Below are 24,590 nucleotides of genomic sequence, written 5' to 3'. Positions count from 1 at the left end.
AAATAAGGTATTTTTGAAATTGATGGGAGTAACACATCTCAAAAAAGTTAGGACAGGGCCATGTATACCACCATTTAGCATCCACTCTTCTTTTAACAACACTCTATAAACATCTGGGTACTGAGAACAGTTTCTGCAGTTTTTGGAGCTTTGGGTGAAGAATGTTGTCCCATTCTTGCCTGAGCATATGCTGTTCTAAAACCTGGATATATCTTTCAGCATTGATGGTGCCTTTCCAAGCTGTCCATTCCATAGGCACTAATGCACCCCCATACTATAAGAGGCACAGGCTTTTGAAATGAGCGCTGATAACAAGACAGGAGGTCCCCCTTCTCTTTAGTCTAGAAGCTGTAGGACCCATGGTTGTCAAAAAGAATGCCAAATTTCAATTCATCCGACTACAGAACAGTTTTCCACTTTGCAACAGACCAACCTAAATGAGCTTTGGCCCAGTGGAGACGTGGCTTTTCTGGATCATGTTCAGATATGGCTTCTTCTTTGTATGATAGAGCTTTACCTTGCATTTTTGGATGACACAGCGACTTGTGTTCAAGGGCAGTGATTTTTTAAAGTATTCCTGAGTCCATATGGTGATGTCCATCACAGAATCATACCCGTTTTAAATGCAGTGCTGTCTGAGAGCCCGAAGATCACAGCATCAAGTATTGTGTTTCAGCCTTGTTTCTTGTGAATAGAGACTTCTCCAGATTCTCTGAATCTTTTGATGATATTAGGTACTGTAGATGATATATTTAAAGTCTTTGCAATTTTATTTTGAGGAACATTATTCTGGAAATAGTTTGACATACTCAGACACTTTAAGATGTCCTTTTTATACCCAATCATGTTACTGACCAGTTGCCAATTAACCTAATTAGTTGCAAAATGTTTTTTTCAGCTTGTCCATGTTAATACCACTTGTTTTGCCAGCTTTTTGTTGCCCTGTCCCAAATTCTTTGAGACACGTTGCTGCCATCAATTTGAAAACAACCTTATTTTTTCCTAAAATGGTACATATTCTCAGTTTAAACATTTGATATGTTTTCTTTTTTCTATTGTGAATAAAATATGAGTTTATGAGATTTTCAGATTATTGCATTGTGTTTTTATGTAGATTTTACAATGCGCTCCAACTTTTTTGGAATTGGGGTCGTTGTATTGGAAAATGCAGCAAGTAACGAAAAATACCTGGTGCACCTGTACCTGTTGCATCTGGTGTGCTCCTAACTTCCTGTTTGAGCCAACAGTCTGCTTTGCCTGCACTGAAATCACAACCAGAGTCATTAGCTCTGTTGCAGACTACAGAAAACCTCCCCCATATATCATGGAAATTAAGAAAGTGTGTTCTGTCATCCAAGAGATGATAATTTGGCAAGGCTGACAACACTGACTGCCAATTTCAGTGCAGCAGAGGAACTGTGTTGTCAGCTTAAACAGGAAGTTAGAGGCACACAGGATTCATGTTAGGATTAACAGGTATTTTTCTATACTTGCAGTATAAAGACTAAGCTTTTTTTTATACTTACCTTTTCAAGATGCCTTCAGGCCAGTCATGCATAGTTCTCTTCTTCTTTGAATTCTCTCCAGTGGTGGGAGGTCCTCAATGATGACGACAGAGGTGCTGACTTGATGAAATTAGTGCTTCACTCTATATCATAGTTTAGGGCACCATGTTTAGGGCACCATGGTGATGATTTACGATGCCCTACACTCACATGATGTCACCTTTCTTCCTGGTTGATTCTGGGGTTCATTCTACCTCAAAAACTGAGGACATTTATTGATAAAAAGGAATTACTGAGGACTATTTTTTTTTCATAACTTTGTATGGAGTTGGGCTTTACAGGCTAAACTACCCGTGCAATAGGGCCGAAACAGCTAATCGATTAATCGACAACTAATCGATTATGAAATTAATCGATTATGAAAATAGTAATCGATTAATCGGCCAGTAACATAATGGGGTTAAAAAAGCTAAAATTAGCCCTATATAGTACAAAAAGAGCAAGTAATCTCTACTGTAAATATTAATTTCACTGTTGCACAGTAAAAAACTAAGGGCTATTTTTTTTTTTTTTTTAACTGCATTATGTTACTAAATGTCTTAGGCCTGGTTCCCACCCATGTGTTTTTTTGTGCTTTTTGCAGAAATGCACTACAGTTCATTTAACGTTCACATCTATGCTTTTTTCAGCTGCTGTGTATTTGGAAAGGGTCAAGGACCTTTTTCAATGCAAAACGGTGCTTTTTTGGTTCAATATACTTCAATGGAGAAGCTGCAGAAAAGCATGTAATATTACAGTTCTGTTTGAAAATCTGCTAAACAGTCTAGAATTTTTTTTTTCTTTGAATAAAAAAATGTAATCCGAGTCTGATGATATTTACGAGATTCAACCTCTAATAGTATATACAGTATATCTCTTCTGTCTGTTATTCTTAGAGAGGATTAAAGATTTTACTCCCTAACCATATAGTTGGTTATTTACATTTACCCCTGCGTATAAAGATATTTAGGAATAAATTGCCTTTTTTTAAACTTTACATATTAACTAAATTATACACCACACTCTTTTTTAAGGTTATTAACCGATTAATCGATTAATCAAAACAATAATCGGCCAACTAATTGATTATGAAAATAATCGTTAGTTGCAGCCCTACTGTGCAAGTTAAATTCTTGCTAATAAGTGACTTAACCTCTTGCTGGCAGCCACTCAATTATGCTAGAGCTACAAAGAAAATACAATTTTCAGTATCTAAATAATGCTAATAAAATCAGTAGTGATTAATCACTAGGAGTACCAATTGATCGTTAAACAGTTGGAAAAAAATCTCCCTTTTGAGTAAGCTACACAAATAACATTTGAAACATATTGTAGTATTTATTATTTGAGCATTGTGCAATCATATCTTCATTATATTCTACCACATGCTATTGTGTGGCTTTCTGCATGGGGAGCCATTTGTTCCACATTATTTTTCCAGTGTTTATTTGTTACTTCTAGCACTTTGGGCTGATGCACACAGCCAATTAAGGCCATACAGTGTCCAGATCAACATATTTCTGCGGAGGGTACGGCCAGGTGTTTCTAATCAGCCACGTACAGGAAGCCTGTAGAAATCAATGACAGGCACATGTAGTGAATACCTGCGGTTAGAGAGAGATGTGCACCCAAGGACACAGACAGTTCGGATCCAGGGGCGCACATATGTTGCTAACCACTGGTAATCATTCTATGTGTGATTACATGCAGACATTGTCAGTCTGTTATTGATTTGTACAGGCTTCCTCTCCAAAGCTGATCAGAAACACCTGGCTGTATCTGCCACAGAAATACGCTGTTCTGGGCAGTGTGTGGCCCTAATAAGCCATGTTTCTGAGCCCTTAATCACTAGCAGTTTATGTAGCATTATTGAACTATTACAATTCTCCATGGTGATCCTATACTAATAAGGTGACTGACAGCATGTATCTTCCAGCAGCAAGCGATTAAAATTGCCCAAGTAGCCTAACACATTGGTGTTGATTTACTAAAGGCAAACAAACTGTTCACTTTGTAAGGGAAGTTATACTTTGCAAGAGAATTTTACCCAGATCTTAGTGAATAAGGTGAAGTTCTGCTGACTTTAATCATCGTATCATGTGCAAGTAAAAATGCTTAGTTTTTTAAAAATTTCTTTGCATGTGATTGGGTATTCTTTGCAAAGTGAAATTGCATCACGTTCACTGAGCTGTAGGGGAAATTTCCTTTCAAAGTGTAACTTCCCTTGCAAAGTGAACAGCCTATTTGTCTTTTGTAAATCAACCATATTGTGTACTGAGGTCTTAAAAACGATTTGATGCAAATTTGTATATTCAGCCAATAATCTCTTCATAATAAATTCCCCAAAATTCAATTAATGAAGAGCATGTTTTACTCATCCTCTGTGAATAAAATCACTGTATATTCACTGAACTGAAAATAACTAAAAGATAGTATGACTTTTTTTAGTTTGCTCGTTGCTTGTTGAGACATCTCTCTCTTGCAGTCTTTCAGATGATTTTTGCTGCACTCTGGAAAATCCACAGAGACAATACCATTGCAAAGCCTTTCACGTATCATGTCAGTGACTTTCTTGTCTACACTGTAATTTTTACTCTATGTACTAAATTTGGCCAGTTACAATTCCAGGTGTTACATGAGTGTCCTCTGTAATGACATCGATTTTGTGGTTGGTCTGTCAAACTTTGTGAAAGAAGGATATTTAAAACTAAGAGCTCTGTTACTGAAAAAGACAGGGTGGTATTTTCAAATGTTGTGACCTGTGCAACACAAAATTCAGACATAACACTGAAAAACTAGCAAACTAAGACTATAAAAAAGATCAAGTCTTCCAAAAAAAAAAAAAAAAAAATCAACAAGATTTCAGCTTGCAACAAAATAACGTGAAGATGTATAATCCCCCTTAGTAATATTTCATCTAGTGAAATGTTAAAGTGGAACTTCTCCAAAAAGGGGAAGTTCCGCTCCTCTTCCTCCTCCCCGTCCTCTGCCATATTTGGAATAATTTGGGGGGGGAGTGGTTACTTAGTTTTGGTAGGTACCCGCTACCACTTCTGCTTGGATTGCCTAGGTGATCCTAGCAGAGGTTAGGCTTTCCTCCCTGCCTGTAGCCTTCTGGGACATGTCACAGGTCCCAGGCGGCTGCAGGACCATTCACAGGGTTCAGCGTGAGATGCGCATGCACAGTAAGAAGCTGGCTGTCAAGCCTCAAGGCGTCACAGTCGGCTTCCCACAGCTAACATGCCAAGGCTGGGGACTCTAAACCAGCAAAGAACCGGCCTGGGTGAGGACGCCGCTGGATCCCTGGATAGGTGAGTGTCTGTTTGTTAAAAGTCAGGAGCTACAGTTTTTGTAGCTGCTGTCTATTAATTTTTGGAAACCTGGCTGTAGCTCCTCTTTGATTATACCTGCCATGAAAGAAATATGGGAACAGTCATTACTGGCTTCCTTCTGAAAATAAATGCTTTTTGCTAGGCTGTGTGGCTTTAAAACTTATGAGTATCAGGTAAGGAACAATCATACAACAAATAAATGTTGGAGAAGTCAGAATTCCTCATCTTAAAATGTGTTGTGGGTGGTGGGCCTGGCATGGAAATAAGTGAGCCCTTATAATATATAAATGAGTCATGCTGGCAGGGGAGTCGGATGGAAGATGGAGATGCAGTGCTGAAGAGGCTGTCAGTGGCCCTTGAGGCAAACCCAAAAGTCTGGGGCGGGGTTCTCTGCCTCGGGCCGGGCTTAGGTGCTGGCAGAGGATCCTGACAACAGGAGGAGCTTGTAGGGAGTTCTTCCTGAGAGGCAGTGGGAGCAAGGAGGACAGTGTGAGTACTACAGCACGGTGCAGGGGCTTACAAGGGGAGAGACTGCCACATGTAGCAGGTCTCTCTTGAAGACAGCGGTGTGCTTAAGTCTTCTTTAAACCTTGCTCTGGGAGATCTCCAAAGAGTCAGTCAGGTAGAGTGGTGAAGAGAATCAGTCGCATAGACTGGTGAAATAAGTCAGACAGGTGGGCTGGTGAAGAGTGGAAAAAGACACACCCGCCGCTCCAGGTGAGACCAGGAAGCCTAATGATCCAGCAGGGGCTCGCTTCCGCACACAATGAATTTAGAAGAAATGGCCACACACCACTGTAGATCAAAATCCCTTTTATTTGGACATCCCAAAAACTACAGGAATCAAAATGCTGGCTTTTCGCACACTTCACGTGCGCTTAGTCATTACCTATAACTAAGCGCATGTGAAGTGTGCGAAAAGCGTCTACCCAGCATTCTGATTCCTGTAGTTTTTGGGATGTCCAAATAAAAAGGATTTTAATCTACAGTGGTGTGCGGCCATTTCTTCTAAATTCATGGCCTGGTGAAGAGGCAGACACTTGGGCTAACATTTCCTGCGGTAGTAGAGCTGGGACCAGTAGGAGAGTTGAAGATACTCCAGGATGCAGTTCACAACACGTTCCTAGCCTGTAAGGGGCTGTTGCTAATCTAACAGAGACTGTTAGCTTGTACAGAGGAAACAATTGAAGCTGTACAGAGGAATCAATTGGAGTTGTACATAGGGAGAAAGTGGACCCTAGTTTTGTTACTATTAGTTGGGCATCCCATAATTCCTATCCCCATCCGAGATATTAACCCCTAATATAAACACAAAACAAAGCTCAATGACTGTTCACTGTGTCTGGATGAAAGCTGAAAATGTTATACCTGGCTGTGGAGCAGTGGGGAACCCTGTCACCTGCAACTCCTACGGTGGTAGTGCTACATACATATTTTTTTTTCATGACTGTCTTTCTTGGGAAAAAAGCACTGCTGAGAATTCCAGAATTTAAAGCATAGGAAAAGCATACCATATAAGCATATATTTATTAAAAAAAAAGATTTAGAAGTGATTGGGGATTTCTTGCAAAGTTTCAAAGATTTCCAAGCCAACAGGGAAATATAGTGACAACAGTGTATTCTTGGTGTGCCGCAGTCCTCCTTTCAGCTGCACATACCTTGTAGATAGGAGATACCTAGGAGGCAGCTTTGGAAAATGCAGAAACTTCCTGCACTGTCTCTCCAGGGCTCTGTTCTGCTCAGCGCTTGGATCAATGAGCTTCTCACTCTGTTGTGAATTCCAGAAGAGAAACATCCCTTCTATCACTTGCCTTCTTACTGACATTCTCACAGCTCCTGACCACTAAGATCACGTATTCTAATTCTAATTTACTATACATTTTCATTTTCTCTTTATTTCCTTAACAAGTATAGACATTTGGATAAGCAGTAAGATGAGCAAATTCGTTTGTGCTTAATTCAGCACCTCAAAAGAATAAATGACAGCTGTGCTAAGCAGCAATCAAGCAGAATTAAAAGTATAATTGCACATTTTGTGGATTAACAGAAAGTTTTATGATTTTATTGCTTTTCCAAACTTCTGAAAAAGACGTACAGTATCACTGGCGATACTGCGTGAATTAAAATTATGGTTACGTTTTTGATTATTTGTGAATATATTTGCATTAAATGGGGATACATTCTATTTTTTGGATGTTATGGATACCTAACAGGTCATGCATATCCTTTAACGACTTAAAGACCAGCCTCGTTTTGGAATTTAGGTGTTTACATGTTTAAAACAGTTTTTTTTTGCTAGAAAACTACTTAGAACCCCCAAACATTATATATTGTTTTTTTTCTAACACCCTAGAGAATAAAATGGTGGTCATTGCAATACTTTTTTTCACAACGTATTTGCGCAGCGGTCTTACAAGCACGCTTTTTTTTTTTTTTTTTAACAAATTAACTTTTTTGAATAAAAAAATATGACAACAGTAAAGTTTTCCCAATTTTTTCTATATTGTGAAAGATAATGTTACGCAGAGTAAATTGATACCCAACATGTCACGCTTCAAAATTGCACCCGCTCGTGGAATGGCGTCAAACTTTTACCCTCAAAATCTCCATAGGCGACATTTAAAAAATTCTACAGGTTGCATATTTTGTGTTACAGAGGAGGTCTAGAGTTAGAATTATTGCTCTCGCTCTAACGATCGCGGCGATATCACACATATGTGGTTTGACCACCGTCTTCATATGCGGGAGCTACTCACGTATGTGTTCGCTTCTGCGTACGAGCTCGTTGGGACTGGGCGTTTTTAAAAAAACATTTTTTTTTTATTCTTCTTATTTATTTTACTTGATTTTATTTATTTTTACACTGTTTAAAAAAAAAAAAATTGTGTCACTTTTATTCCTATTACAAGGAATGTAAACATCCCTTGTAATAGAAAAAAAGCATGACAGGTCCTCTTAAATATGAGATCTGGGGTCAAAAAGACCTCAGATCTCATATTTACACTAAAATGCAATAAAATGCATGTGTTCTGCACATGCTTAGTTGCTCTCTATTTTTATATTTGTAGAGCCTGATCAGCTGACAGCCTAAAGATTTACTGTTATTCAGGAGCTCTGGGCTTCAGCAAAGTGGCAGCTTCCAGCAAGAAGCAGGAGCAATGTTGGAAGCAATTTACATCACACACAAAGTTTGGTAGCATAATTATTAAAGTGGAATGTATGCTTCTTGCTAAAGTACATTATTATTTATCAAGTTGTTATGGGTAAAGTTCTGCTTTAAGTCTAGCAGTAATTGGATCCCCCAGGACACAAGACACAATGTGCTGTATTCACAGGACTGGGACTTTAGCCAGCAACCCAGAGGAGAGTTCACATGCTGTATGTAGCAGCTCATTCCTCACTTGGTCCCGCAGTTCGTTTCCCCTTCCTACTAGGGACAGAGTACAAAAAAATAAAAGAAGGACCTCATTGGCTGCTGCTGCAGCATGGACTATGTCAGCCCCTAGCAACAGGGCCAGGAGGATTTCCATTTTCTGCTGCCATGGCTGCACTGCAGACATGCCCATCACTCTCATAGCTGTAGTGGAGTGTGCAGTGAGCCTGAGGACAGGGCTTAGTAGGGGACTGCCCATAGAGAGACTGGGATCCTGTGTCTGATTGCCAGAGGACTTAAAGTGGAGGGCCACCCTAAAATAGAAAATAGCATGAAAAATCTTTAAAAAAATAGAAAAAAAAAACATTTGAAAAAAAAAAATGTAAACTTACCTGAACCCTTGTTGCTAGGCAGTCTTCCTAATCTGCCTCTTCCTTTTCCGTGGCATGTTCTGCTCCTAGCTGAGTGGCCCCGTTGCCTTCTGGGAAATGTGTGTGTTCCCAGAAAACCACGGGGCCATTCACAGATCACCGTGCCGCTCGCGCGTGCGCAGTAGGAAACTGGCAGTGAAGCCACAAGGCTCCACTGCCTGTTTCCCTTACTTAAGATGGCGGTGCCGGGACCCGAGAGCTGAGGGACGGGTCGGCCTCGGGCGGCCGACATCATGGGCACCCAGGACAGGTAAGTCTACTTATTTAAAGTCAGCAGCTACAGTGTTTGTAGCTGCTGACTTTTAAAAAAAATTAGAGTGGCTGGAATCCCGCTTTAAAACATGTCAGGGGAGTAGGCTGAGCTTGGGATACTTTGCTGCTTTGAGAGGGAGTTGCAGAGATGTGCTTAAAGCGGTATTAAACACAAAACAAAAATGTAATATATTACAGTTTTCCTTAGATGTGATGGTTACATTAATTTTTAGGCTCTTCCCCTCTATTTTCCTATATTAGAGTGCCTACACTCTGGATGAAGGAGCAACAGAGACACCTTTGGACAGCAGCATTGTTGATCTAGGACAGTGGTTCTCAACCCCTCTGGTGCCGTGACCCCTTAATAAAATTTCCCAAGTTGTGGAGACCCCCAACCGTAAAATTATTTTCATAGCATGGGTTGTGAGCACCCAAGGCAAGACAAGTAATTTGCGCCCCTAACCTACGGACATTTAGTGCTCCCTGAGTCCCTTTCACTCGTACAGTATTAAAACTCCTTATGGTACATTTTGGGATGTATCACTCTTTCGCTTTGTTCTCCTTTCTTTCCCTTTTAGCTCTCTCTATCCTAATTTCTTGTTTTTTTTTCCCCCATCCCTCTTTCTAGCCATCTTTCTTGTTCTTTCTCTTATTATTTCTCTCCCTTTTTCTTTGTTCCTCCCCCTCTTTTCCTCTCTCTTCCATGTATTCTCTATTTTTATTCCCTCTCTTACTCCTTGGTGGGGGGGGAATGGGATGAGTGGCAGTACTGGGGGGAGTTCTGATCAGCCAACTTAGGTGTTCTTGATCAAGGTCATCTGCTGATCTGAGAACTGTAGTGGGGACTTTTAATGGCAACTATAATCACAGGTAGTGTTACTCACTGTGTCTCCGACTTTGTGGTGTCTTGTAGCAGTGACACCTATGCCGAAATCAGGAGATAGGGTCTCCTCCAGCCCCTCCCACTTCACATTCCTCACCAGTCAGCTGACCTCTAGTCTCTGCCCCCCAGTCATGCCGTGAACTGAATGGGCGGCTGCAGGCTCCAGGGAGAGCCCTGTTGGGCGGCCACAAAAAGGCTGGGAGAGCGGTGCGGGCTTCAGAAGCAGCCAAGGATTTGGTGACCCCTGGCAAATCATCATTTGACCCCCGAGGGGGTCCCGACCCCCAGGTTAAAAACCACTGATCTAGGAGAAGGGTAATGTTAGATACAATAGCAGATTTAGATGCACTAACAAATTGAATCCAAACTCCTGCTGATCATTGTATGCACCCCTGTTAGTGTGAAATGGTCAACCCTCTAACCGGTATAAAGTGCCTTGCAAAAGTATTCACCCCCCCCCCCCCCTTGGCTTTTTACCTATTTTGTTACATTACAGCCTTTAGTTCAATATTTTTTTTTAATCTGAAATATATGTGAAGGATCAAAACACAATAGTGTTGAAAAATAGTGAAGAAAAATTAGAAAAATATATACGTAAAACGATTTTTCAGAAATAAAAAACTGATAATTGGCATGTGCGTATGTATTCACCTCCTTTGTTATGAAGCCCGTAAAAAGCTCTGGTACAACCAATTGCCTTCAGAAGTCACATAATTAGTGAAATAATGTCCACCTGTGTGCAATCTAAGTGTCACATGATCTGTCATTACATATACACACCTTTCTGAAAGGCCCCACCAGAGGCTGCAACACCTAAGCAAAATGCACCACTAACCAAAAACTGCCATGAAGACCAAGGAACTCTCCAAACAAGTAAGGGACAATGTTGTTGAGAAGTACAAGTCAGGGTTAGGTTATAAAAAAATATCCAAATCGTTGATGACCCCTAGGAGCACTATCAAATCTATCATAACCAAATGGAAAGAACATGGCACAACAGCAAACCTGCCAAGAGACGGCTGCACACCAAAACTCAAGGATCGGGCAAGGAGGGTATTAATCAGAGAGGCAGCACAGAGACCTAAGTTAACCCTGGAGGAGCTGCAGAGTTCCACAGCAGAGACTGGAGTATCTGTACATAGGACGAAAATAAGCCGTACGCTCCATAGAGTTGGGCTTTATGGCAGAGTGGCCGGAAGAAAGCCATTACTTTCAGCAAAATGGCACGTTTTGAGTTTGCGAAAAGGCATGTGGGAGACTCCCAAAATGTATTGAGGAAGGTGCTCTGGTCTGATGGGACTAAAATTTAACTTTCTGGCCATCAAAGAAAACGCTATGTCTGGCGCAAACCCAACACATCACCCAAAGAACACTATCCCCACAGTGAAACATGGGTGGCAGCATCATGCTGTGGGGATGTTTTTCAGCAGTCAGGACTGGGAAACTGGTCAGATTTGAGGGAAAGATGGATGGTGCTAAATACAGGGATATTCTTGAGCAAAACCTGTACCAGTTTGTGTGTGATTTGAGGCTAGGGGGAGGTTCAACTTCCAGCAGGACAATGACCCCAAACACACTGCTAAAGCAACACTTGAGTGGTTTAAGGGGAAAAATGTGTTGGAATGGCCTAGTCAAAGCCCAGACCTCAATCCAAAAGAAAATCTGTGGTCAGACTTAAAGATTGCTGCTCAAGTGCAAACCATCCAACTTGAGGGAGCTGGAGTAGATTTGCAAGGAGGAATGGGCAAAAATTCCAGTTGTAATATGTGACAAGCTCATAGAGACTTATCCAAAGTGACTTGGATTTGTGATAGCCGCAAAAGGTGGCTCTAAAAAGTTTTGATTTAGGGGGGTGAATAGTTATGCACATTGACTTTTTCTGTTATTTTGTCCTATTTGTTGTTTGCTTCACAATAAAAAAAAAAACATCTTCAAAGTTGTGGGCATGTTCTGTAAATTAAATGATGCAAATCGTCAAACAATCCATGTTAATTCCAGGTTGTGATGCAACAAAACACGAAGAATGCCAAGGGGGGTGAATACTTTTGCAAGGCACTGTATCTGCTGGACATATTGTTTTTTTTTTTTTAAATGACAGACAAATGACAAATAAATAAAAAAATAAAAATAATAATAAACAAAAGTCTAAAAAACTGATGCAGATGCCACATCTAAGAATTGGTAAGCTGTAATATAATAAATGTTTGCTTTTGGGTTTAATACCACGTTAATGTTATGTTAGATACAGGACCATATGCTGTGTGCTGTACTACCATTTCAGTGCTGCTGGAAGAGGACCACACACTGCTGAAGTGCTGTGTACTGATCTAGTGTTGAGGGCTGCTTTTTGCTTGATCCCAGTCAGTGGCCACAGCCTAGTTTCAATCCATATCCACCCTGAGTGTGGGAGTGACCATCTGGGGGTGGCAGCAGGGAGAACTTTGCCTGAGCACAGGAGTGATGAAAAGCCTTTTGGCCACTATGATGTGTTGTTAGCTGTTGTTGCCAACGTTGTACTTTTGGAGAGGATTTCAGCTCAGAGGTGAAGCGTTAAGGGTGTTAATGCCGGCACTATTTATGTCAGTTCTCCAATGGCCAGTGGTCTAGTCAGGGGCTGAGATCTGTAGTGAGGCCACCCTCTGCATTGCTTTCTAACATTGTCTGTGCAAGTACGTGAAGTTATTCTAATCTGTCTTTTTTGCCTTTTTTAATAAAGCATTGCCTATTTCAACAGTTCTGGATGTCTTGGTGTTACACAGGTTCAGGTATAGGGGAAGTCATCACTGGAGCAAGGTAGGAGGACCCAAACAAATCCAGTGGCTCCTCCAGGTGTAGTGTTACAAGTGTTAGATGGCTAGGAGAATTGGTGAAGTTCAATGCCGGTGCTGGGTGCTGGAGTGATCTTCGTCTTGCGACTGGCTGGAAGCTGAGCACAGTTTTAGCCGATGTGAAAACTGGCAACAGGCAGCAGTATAATCTGTAAACTTGGCTGGAGTCATAGCAGGCGACAGACAGTAGCATGATCCAGGCAGAGGTCAGAGCAGGCAACAGACAATAGCATAACGTAGGCTTATGATGGATAAATAAAGCACCACTTTGCTGCCAGGCAAAAAAAACCCAAAGGGGGCTAGGCAGATAGAGCTTGCCAGAGCAATGGGGACACAAGTCCAGGGAAGTGCCTTCATTGGCCAATGAATGAGGTTCTGCCACCAGAGCAGGCATGTTGCCTGGTAACCAATGCTCAAGTCAGGAATGGCAGCTGCCAAGGGGCAGGCTGCGGGGAAAAGAGATAGGTGGTGCAGGACCATGGGAGACACACCATCTACCTGGGTTGGCAGGCAGGCAGTTGAAGTCTGGGCTGCGTGTCATCTTCTCTTGTTTATTACCAACCGCGTTTAAACTTCCAAGGTAAGTTTTAAACCTGTTGGTGGCTATGAGAAACTACATAGAACTAGTATTTTTTTTACATCCATCTTTCTATATGTGAGACATAGTAACAAGTCTGTAAAGGGAGATCCAGCATCTCAAGAAGGCACATTCCAGGATCACCAGATTCCTTATAAAAGTGGCAAGCAGTAGAGCAACATTTACCTCTATGGTTGACACAGGCTAACACATTGGTTTAGCTAAGCAGAACACTTCAGAATAGCCAAAAGGGACTCACTAGAAAGAATTGTGCAGATGTTTAAAGTATCACGCTGAACCAGAACTGTAGTCTGTTCGCTTGATAGAATTATGCTCATAACTACTTTGCTCGGCTGCAAAATCAAATTTTACCAGCAATAACAGTAAAACCTATTACCACTGTCCAGTAGGCAAAGTTTTAATAAGAACTTAAGATAAGGTTCCTGCTTCTTCTGTGTAAACACATGAAAAAGTGGAACACTCAGAAAGCAAAAACCCATGCACTGAATATAAAAAACAAAACAAAAAAAATTGGCATGTTTATTTCAATGCACATCTTACAGTAGTGTGTTGGATATTTTACTGTATACAACAGCAGTAGCTCCGTTTTATAAAAATACACATAAAGGACAATTTTTATTAGAACGAAACAAGATAGAACAAGCTGAAATTCAGATGAGCTCAGTTACTGTAAAGAATAATTGTTGTTTATGAAACATTGAAAATTATTTATAATTGGTTATTTTTCTTTTCTTTTAGGTTTTCTTTTATTGTTTTTATAGTATGTTGGTTAGTGTTATTGCTACAACCCATAAATAAAAGCTCCTTGTCCGTTAATCAAACTACCTTTGATAAAAGCCCTTCATTACTGTATAATGGAGTGCGGTTATATATACCTTTCAACTGCTCCAAACATTTATTGTACTTTCATGTTTTTACTTACATTGTCATGTGTGTATGCCATCTTTCGTTTCTTTCTATTTCCTCTAGGCGCCTTTTTTCTTCTAGTTTCTCTGCCTAAAACCATTATAAAAAGAGAGCAATGTTCAATTTTTACATTTTTAAAATTAAATGCATGGATTGAATTTACACACAGTTCATCCAGAGTACCTGTGTGAATGAACCCTTAATCTTTTTTTAGTATTATTTTTTACAATTGTGTTTTTTTTTATTATTGTGTACATATTTGAAGCCTTGTGGGGGGAGGGAGCTTTGGTGAAATATCACTTTTGAGACAGAGAAAGAGATTAAGGACACAGATCTCCAATCCTTTTTCTGTAGCCTCAGCTGCACTGCAGAATGAATGAACAGGAAGCGCTCTGTACAGAGGCTCCCTGTTCATTCACAAATTGAGACATAGTTAACACAGTTTACTATACTTCAGTTATGAATGAACATAGTAGTGATTGGTAACAATCACTCAGTGGGGGAGATTTACTAAAACTGTTGCACTCAGAATTTGGTACAGCTGTGTATGGTAGCCAATCAGCTTCTAACTTCAGTTTGTTCTATTAAGCCTTGGCAATAAAACCTGGAAGCTGATTTTTTTCCTTGCAGAGCTGCACCAGATTTAGCACGCTCCAGTTTTAGTAAATAATTCCCACTGTGTTCATTCGAGAAAGGAAGGGCTGGTAAACATAATATGTTTACCGGTCCCCTGCTTTCCATACCTGTGGCACATGAAAATGCTGAGAAATTTATGCTGGGAATATTTTCAGCCTCCCACTGTCTGTGTGCATGTGTGAGCTGGGATGCCTATGAAGACTAGCGCACGCACTTTTTTTCACAGTACCCGGTTTCCATGAAACAGGGAGCAGATATTTTCCTGGCCTTTCTGTGGCCCACCTCTTCTCACTTTCCTTTTTTCCTTTTCCATCTCTCTAGTGGCCAGTGAAGCTGCCCATCACAGTGCTGCAAATAACAACCCAATAAAAGCAGAGACAGGCAACAAAAAGATCAGGAATAGAATATATATATATTTTTTTGCAGGGTACAAAGTAACAAATTATATGTGCATGTACTAGATTCCAGCCCATATAGTAGGTACACTTTTAATCAGAGTACAGTTTTATGAACTAAATGTTTTGTCACATTTTAATAAAGATGAAGTCATTCATTCAATATTTGCCTCCAAGTGCAATAATTTTTTTTTCCACTTGATGATATCCTGCACATTTGAAATTTTTGATACCTGAGCTTTTTCTACATTTACTGTGCATTTTTTAATCATACAGCATTACACATAGCAACTGCACTGTGTTCTTGCATTATGCAGATTTTACTATGGTTTTCATGCCAAATTATCTCATGGGGGGCAACCTGGATGGACTCTCAAAGATATACCGTATATCCCAATTGTACAGTGTGAACATAAAAAAAGAAAATGTATTTAGAAAAAAGAAAAAGTCCGATAGGGCATTAGTATAGATCTAGTGGTTGGCAGAGATGGTTAGACCATAACTTTACATATGCTGACCTTGAGTTATAGTCCCTTTTCTTACGTAAAAATGGTGTTAATGTCCACTTCTTGCAGTTACGTTTATGTATTCCAAGTTAACAACATACAATACTGCCAATTTACAATACAGACAATTTACATCTAAATGAAGAAACATGTTGCAAGCACACCAAGGATCTCTGAGATAGTGTACTAAAGTTTTATTTAAGCGATCACATCACGGCATGAAATATTGATGTTTCGGGGCCATGCAAGACCCCTTCTTCAGGCATGGACGCTATCTCAGAGATACTTTTTGCAGTTGCAGAGACTGCTGAAGGAGTAACCACTGCTGAGCTCTGATGAAGAAGGGGCGCTCCCTTCAAAATGCGTCAGCTGGTAGTAATGCTTGTGTGTTCCTCCATGACCCTTGGAAGTTTTCACTCATCATAGGAATCATTTGCTGCTAATTGGCGCAGTTTTTATATTGCGCCTCACTCAACTATTGTTTGTGAGTAATTTCTTTTTATCACTTTAATAAATACTTTTATTAAAGATAATGCACAGGGCTGGTGCGCCCTCTTTTTCTTTTGTTCCAGTTGTTTAATAGGATTCCCCATCCTTGAGGGCAGCAAGGCTGTGTCGCTTTATCACCTGTCTGGTCATCCTCTTGTGCGCAGGAGCTTTTTTGTCTTTTTGAAAGGCCCCAGAGGCTGCCACACCTAAGCAAGAGGCAACACTAACCAAAAACTGCCATGAAGACCAAGGAACTCTCCAAACAATTAAGGGACAATGTTGCTGAGAAGTACAAGTCAGGGTTAGGTTATAAAAAAAATATCCAAATCTTTGATGATCCCTAGGAGCACCATCAAATCTATCATAACCAAACGGAAAGAACGCGGCACAACAGCAAACCTGCCAAGAGACGGCTGCACACCAAAACTCACAGATCGTGCAAGGAGGGCATTAATCAGAGAGGTAGCACAGAGACCCAAGGTAACCCTGGAGGAGCTGCAGAGTTCCACAGCAGAGACTGGAGTATCTGTACATACAATAAGCCGTATGCTTCATAGAGTTGGGCTTTATGGCAGAGTGGCCAGAAGAAAGCCATTACTTTCAGCAAAAAAACAAAACAAAGCAACTTGGAGCTTGAAGTGACTTGGAGCTGTGGTAGCCGCAAAAGGTGGCTCTACAAAGTATTGACTTTAGGGGGATGAATAGTTATGCACATTGACTTTTTCTGTTATTTTGTCCTATTTGTTGTTGCTTCACAATAAAAAAAAAAACACATCTTCAAAGTTGTGGGCGTGTTCTGTAAATTAAATTATGCAAATCCTCAAACAATCCATGTTAATTCCAGGTTTTGAGGCAACAAAACACAAAAAATGCCAAGGGGGCTGAATACTTTTGCAAGGCACTGTGCATCTAGTGTACAGTAATAATGGCCTCTGATGCCACACAGAATCTGATCATGTGCACATACATACTTGAGTTAGAATTTCTCCCTTAGCCCTGTTTGTTTTTAATCCAATGTTCCCTTTATGGACGGTTGTGCCGTGTTTATTTAAGACACTGGCTGGTACCATAACCAAGACAAGTTCAACCTTTTTTGTGATATGTAGAATATAAAGCCTTACACCTGAACCTTTTATCTATGGTGCTTTTGCACATAGACAGCAATGTGAAATGTATGATATGACATTGTTGCTTCCTGTGTCTCCACTTGCCCTTAAGTTAATTAGGTCAGCCAAGTACAAATTGTTAAAACCAATCTTTTCTTTAAGGTTACCATCCCATACAGGGCATACTACAAAAATAGGGGTCACTAAGTGCCCTGGGTTGGTTGGGGAAAGACTGTCAAAATGTTGCTGTTACTCTGCTGGAGTGTATCACCTCCTTTCGGGGAGAAGGGTGATTGGAGCCCAGTCAGGGCTCCCTTCTGCATGCACCTTTCCCTGCAGCCCCCCTCCCCCACTTACCTGAGCCTGATCTTGATCCAGTAATGTACACAAGAGCTGAAGCTCTCTTGCTCCTCATTGGCTCAGATACAGCAGCCAACGAGGCCAGTGACGAGGAGTGAGGGTGAGGCTGAGTCCTAATCTATGCATCTTATGGACACACAGAGCAGGGCTCGGGAGCGAGCACGCACAGGTGAATCCATAGAAAAAGTTTTGGTAGCACTGGCGGGGGACCCAGAAAGAGGAGGAGGATTGGGGCTGCTCTGTGGAAAACCATTCCACAGAGCAGGTAAGTATAACATGCTTGTTATTTTAAAACGAAAAAAAAATTAACCTTTACTATTACTTTAACCACTAGCCGACCAGCCGCCACAGTTATACTGTGGCAGGTTGGCACGGCTGCGCAAACCGCCATAGCTGTACGTCGCTCCTTTAAGACGTGACAGTAGGCGCGTTTTCTCCAGAGCCGATGCGCGTGCCCAGCGGGCGCGATGACGGCTGGGCACCCGCGATCAATCGTGACAGAGCGAGAACCGGGATCTGTGTGTGTAAACACACAAATCCTGGCTCTCTCAGGGGAGAGGAGAGAGATCGTGTGTTCATACTAAGTATGAACACCGATCACTCTCCTCCCCTAGTCAGTCCCATCCCCCTACAGTTAGAACACACCTAGGGAACACAGTTAACCCCTTGATCGCCCCCTAGTGTTAACCTTCCTTGCCAATGACATTTATACAGTAATCAATGGCTATGTTTATCTCTGATTGCTGTATAAATGTCAGTGGTCCCAAAATAGTGGCAAAAATGTCTGATCTGACCACCGCAATATCGCAGTCCTGATAAAAATCACTGATCACCGCCATTACTAGTAAAAAAAAAAAAAAATAATAATAAAAATTACATAAATCTATCCCCTATTTTGTAGACGCTATAACTTTTGCGCAAACCAATCAATATACACTCATTGCGATTTTTTTTTAACCAAAAATATGTAGAAGATTACATATCGGCCAAAACTGAGGACTTTTTTTTTTTTTAATTTGGGATATTTATTATAGCAAAAACGACAAAATATTGTGTTTTTTTTTTTTTTCAAAATTGACGCTCGTTTTTAGCGCAAAAAATAAAAACCGCAGGAGGTGATCAAATACCACCAAAATAATTTTGTTTGTTGGGTACAACGTCGCACAACCGCGCAATTGTCAGTTAAAGTGACGCAGTGCCAAATCGCAAAAAATGGCCTGGTCAGCAAGGGGACAAATTCTTCTGGGGCTGAAGTGGTTAACCACTTGCCCACTGGGCACTTAAACCCCCTTCCTAACCAGACCAATTTTCAGCTTTCGGTACTCTCACATTTTGGATGACAATTGCTCAGTCATGCAACATTGTACCCGTATTACATTTTTGTTCTTTTTTCACACAAATATAGCTTTCTTTTGGTGGTATTTAATCACCACTGGGTTTTTTTATTTTTTGCGCTATAAAAGAAAAAAAGACTGAAAATTCTGTAAAAAAATGAATTTTTCTTTGTTCCTGTTATATAATTTTGCAAATTAGTTATTTTTCTTCATAAATTGTGGCCAAAATTTATACTGCTACATATTTTAGGTAAAAATAACCCAAATTGGTGTATATTATTTGGTCTTTGTGAAAGTTTTATAGAGTCCACAAGCTATGGTGCCAATCTCTGAAAATTGATCACACCTGAAGTACTGACGGCCTATCTCATTTCTTGAGACCGTAACAAGCCAGGAAAGTATAAATACTCCCCGCATGACCCCTTTTTGGAAAGTAGGCATTCCAATGTATTTAGTAAGAGGCATGGTGGAGTTTTTTTAAGTTGTATTTTTTCCCACAATTCTTTGCAAAATCAAGATTTTTTTTTGTCTTTTTTTCCCAACAAAATTGTCATATTAGCAGGTTATTTCTTACATACAGCATATGCATACCACAAATTACACCCCAAAACACATCCTGCTACTCCTCCTGAGTATGGTGATACCACATGTGAGACTTTTACACAGCATGGCCACATAAAGAGGCCCAACATGCAGGGAGCACCATCATGCGTTCTAGGGACATAAATTACACATCTAATTTCCTGACTACCTCTTGCAATTTTGAAGGCCCAGGAGCACCAGGACAATGAAAATGCCCCAAAAATGACCCAATTTTGGAAGGAAAACACCCCAACATATAATCTATGAGGCATAATGAGTCTTTTGAACATGTCATTTTTTTTTTTTTTTTTTACACAGTTGTCCATTTATACAATATTTCTAACACATAGCATGTACATACCAAAAAAGACACCCCAAAATAGATTCTCCTACTCCTCCTGAGTATGGTGATACCACATGTGGGAGACTTTTCTGCAGCGTGGCCACATACAGAGGCCCAACATGCAGGGATCAGCATCTGGTGTTCTAGGGGCATACATTTCTCAAATCTAATTTGACTACCTATTACACTTTTGTGAGGCACTGTAGTGGCATGGATGAGAATTGATGTGGCATTGATGAGCATGAATGAGATGGATGAGCCGTGGATGTGGATGGCTGAGCATGGTTGAGCGATAAATGTGGATGGCTGAGTATGGATGGGATGACTGAGCATGAATGAGTATGGCTGAGTATGGATGGGATGGCTGAGTATGGCTGGGTATTGCTGAGTATGGCTGGGTATGGCCAAGTATGGCGGGGTATGGCTGGGTATTGCTGAGTATGGATGGGATGGCTGAGCATGGATGGATGGATGAGTATTGCTGAGTATGGATGGCTGAGCATGGATGGATGGATGAGTATGGATGGCTGAGCATGGATAGATGGATAAGTATTGCTGAGTATGGATGGCTGAGCATGGATGGATGGATGAGTATGACAGAGGGATGGCTGAGCATGGATGGATGGATGAGTATGACAGAGGGATGGCTGAGCATGGATGGATGGATGAGGCTGCAATGGGCACAGATCAGCGCTGTGGGCACTACAGATCTAGCCCACAGTGCTGTTGCAACCGATCTCTCCCCTCTCCGCTCACACTGTACCGATCGGTACAGAGAGGGGAGAGAGGAACTGGACATGACGCGGTTTGTTTACAAGTGATCGCTCCGTCATTTGACAGAGCGATCATGTGGTAAACAGGCACTGTCAGCGGCTATTTACCATGATCCATGATGTGCCAGGTCACGGATACTCCTGTGTGCCCGCCCCAGGGGGCACGCGGGAGCGAGATTCTGGGATGACGTCAATGTACACCCTCCCAGAGTTATCGAGCTGCGTTGTAGCCGTCATTTGGCTATAGCGCGGTTGTTAAGTGGTTCACTTCCACAGTAAAGATCTTTTGTTGTTCCATTAATCTGCCTGGCCTGAAGTCTCTCTAAAGGGATGCATGCATGATATATCAACAGAACCGGGCACACAACTAGGGGACTGAAGTTAGACTCAGTACTGTATCTGCTCTAACGAGCAGAATATTTTCCAGAGGAAGCTAGATTGCTGTTGCTAAGGACTACTGTATTTGTGTCACTTGCTAAAACAACCAACCAGCCAGGAGACATGTGACATGCCTAAGGTGACAGTTATGCCCCGTACACACGGTCGGATTTTCCGATGGAAAATGTCCGATCGGAGCTTGTTGTCGGAAATTCCGACCGTGTGTGGGCTCCATCGGACATTTTCCATCGGATTTTCCGACACACGAAGTTGGAGAGCAGGAGATAAAATTTTCCGACAACAAAATCCGTTGTCGGAAATTCCGATTGTGTGTACACAAATCCGACGGACAAAGTGCCACGCATGCTCAGAATAAATAAAGAGATGAAAGCTATTGGGCACTGCCCCGTTTATAGTCCCGACGTACGTGTTTTACGTCATCGCGTTCAGAACGATCGGATTTTCCGACAACTTTGTGTGACCGTGTGTATGCAAGACAAGTTTGAGCCAACATCCGTCGGAAAAAATCCTAGGATTTTGTTGTCGGAATGTCCGAACAAAGTCCGACCGTGTGTACGCCCTATAACTCTGGTAGTGAAGGAATGGTATGCTTGGGCCCTTCAATAGCGGCCAGTTCCACACTTACTGGGACTTACCTGCAGCACAGGGTACCTAGGGACCCAGCCTGGAGTCATGAAAGAGAGAGATGCAGAGGGGCCTTTGGAAGGAGAACAAGCATTTAGTTATGGAGAAAGAGTGTTTCCTGTATCCAGTAGCAATACTGGAAACAGTCACTGGGAGTGAGATGACAGAATTGCTGAGTTGGTGGGTACCGGCTCAGAAATGCTGTACCTGGGGAAGTAGTGTTCTCTAACAGAAGTGTGTCTGAAGTACGCAGTCTATAGAAGTTCAGACACAGAATACAAGGAGTTAACTGTACAAGTTGCTGCTCACTTCTAAAGTCTGGAGACCTACCTTAATGTTGATTTCAGATGACTGCAGCTCCAGGCTGTGATTCAGGCATCAGCGAGTGCAGTTCCAGTGTCCCCATTAGGGCACCTTAAGCCCCATCCACACACTACTGCATAGCTCCCAACTGTCCCTGATTTCGAGGGACTGTCCCTGATTTGGAGCAATGTCCCTCATTCCTCCTCGTTTGTCCCTCATTTTGGTCTGATCTATATAGCTGTATATAAAATGCATTTTTTTATCTATCAAAAAGTGTTTTCCAGTGCTAAACCTTTCATCTGATTTCTAAATTGCTGCATTTGTAAATTCCAAAAGCCAATATAAAAGAAGAATAGTGGTAAAAAAAGCACTTGTGGGTTTAACCAATCTTGTTTTTTTTGTACAATTCTTCATTAAGGGGGCGTGGCAAGGGGTGTGTCCTATGCCTGTATACTTTTGCTGATCATTCCCATCTCAAAATGTTGGGAGGTATGCTACTGTACTGGTTGTAATACAACAATAAACAGTTTGTTCTATTAAAAAAGATTGCAAGGGCTGGGTGAGAAGGGGTTAATTGTGTATTTAGCTGTTTTTCTAGGGTTTAGCTTTGGCGTAAAGGATTTTAGTGTCTACAACAGTCATGTATTTAGCCTCTTGCACTCTTACCTTTTTTCTTTGAACGTCTTTCTTCTTCTGTATTTCAGCTTCTTCTTCTTCCCGTTGTCTCCTTTTGTATTCATCTCTCTTGAACTTAAAATAGATGTATTATTTAGTGAAGCATGATAATGATAAGTATAGTAAAGTAGTGAATGTAGCACAAGCTTTGTTAGCGAATGGGTGTTTTTGAAGTACAACCCAAAAACCAAAATGTAATATATTGCAGTATACCAATTATTAGATGTGGTGGTTACATTCATTTTCTTTTTTAGGCATTTCCCCCTCTGTTTTCACCTGGTGATGTGGCCAGTAACACACCTCCTGTATTGTCAGTCTGAGGGTGGGGGAATGTTAGATGCACTATCAGATTTAAATACACTAAAAACTTGAAGCCAAATTCCAGCTAACACTTTTTAAGCAGTTACAACAAACAGTTTTTTCCTTTTGGAATAAAAGTTATACATAAATAAATAAAAGCAGATTGTTGTAAGCACCCCTGTCATTGGTAAATGGTTCGTCTCAGCCCTCTAAATGCTATATCTACAGGACAGCTTGCTCTGTTTAAAAACAACATACTTACTGGTTGGATCACCAGTGAAAATAAAGGAAAGAAAACCTAAAAAAGAAAATGAAGGCAGCTATCACATCTAAGAATTTGTAAGCTACAATATATCAATTGTTTGTTTTGGGGTTTAACACCATCACTTGAAGAGCTACAGATTTCCCAGGTATATTGAAATAAGATGGAAATCTGACATTTTTGACATGTTCTTTACTTTAAAATATATATATATTACATGGATCATGGGTAAATATCTTATATTAAAGTGTTTGTAAACGATCACCTTGTAAAACAACCCGTTTAGTTTAAAATAGAAATGAAAGGCAAAACATTTTTGTATAGATATAAAAAAAAAAAACACAACATTATAAATACCATTGTTTCTTTTTTTTAGAAGTGATCACGTTCCCTCTCTTCTCAGCTGCATAAGAGCTGTGGGGGGAGAAGCAGCAGTACACTAATCTTTCCAGTGAATGGCTGTGCAGCGGGGGCATATCAGGACAAGTCTGATCATTGAAGGAGAACACACTGAGTTCCCAGCATACTTAGAGAACTTGACCACGCTATGTTTTTAATAGGAAAGTAGAGGGACTGGCAGGAACACCAGCAATACAAAGAGAACAGGATACTTTCTCATACAAGTACATGGTACAGCATGTACATATCAGGAATATGAAGTGTTGGGGTAACAAACACTTTAAATATATGCAGGGATCTAGATATTTTACTAATTGGGCAGCACAGTGGTGTAGTGGATAGCACTTTCACCTAGCAGCAATAGGGTTGCTGGTTCAAATCCCGACCACGACACCATCTGCCTGGAGTTTGCATGTTCTCCCTGTGCCTACGTGGGTTTCCTCCCACACTCCAAAGACATGCTGGTAGGTTAATTAGATCCTGTCGAAAAAATTGGCCAAATATGTGTATGTGTTTGTAAGCGTGTCGTGAGGCGATTCAGTTCGCATAGGTAGCGCTATACAAGTCACTCATTCATTCTTAAATTCTTCTAAATTGGTGCTGGATTTGATCTCTTTGTGCCCCAATATAAAGCAGTGCTTTGTAATATACCAAAATAGGTGACTGTAGTTCTATGGAATATTTCATGATGTCTTACCTCACTAAATTAGATTTAAGTAATAGTTTCATAATCTGATTATAAAAGAAAACACTGAAATTTACATCTTCTCGTGGTAGTGGTATATACTAACTGGATACTGAACAACACTGAATATCTTTTTATTTGTATCTTCTACATAGTGTACATGGATCCTTATGCCATATGGAGAATACATTTGGAGGATTTGTGCTTTAATCTACATATGGAGAGGCTGCAGCTGGAGGTGCTCCTCATCAGAAAAGAAAGGCAGGTCATGT

The 24,590-nt window shown here is 40.9% G+C and overlaps 1 protein-coding gene across 5 annotated transcripts in view; it reads right to left on the bottom strand.

Moving 5' to 3' along the window:
* The window catches only part of EPSTI1 (epithelial stromal interaction 1), a 157,592-nt gene that overhangs the window by 68,005 nt on the left and 64,997 nt on the right, over positions 1-24,590 (bottom strand). For all 5 annotated transcript variants that reach the window (XM_073614191.1, XM_073614193.1, XM_073614194.1 and 2 more), the window contains exons 5-6: positions 22,664-22,747; positions 14,164-14,237 (exon numbers count right to left, since the gene is read on the bottom strand). In XM_073614191.1, coding sequence (XP_073470292.1) covers positions 14,164-14,237; positions 22,664-22,747 — 158 coding nt within the window. The remainder of the gene's footprint in view (positions 1-14,163; positions 14,238-22,663; positions 22,748-24,590) is intronic.

This window comes from Aquarana catesbeiana, linkage group LG02, assembly GCF_042186555.1.
Source record: "Aquarana catesbeiana isolate 2022-GZ linkage group LG02, ASM4218655v1, whole genome shotgun sequence".
Taxonomy (NCBI): domain Eukaryota; kingdom Metazoa; phylum Chordata; class Amphibia; order Anura; family Ranidae; genus Aquarana; species Aquarana catesbeiana.
This window is presented reverse-complemented; position numbering and strand designations above follow the sequence as displayed.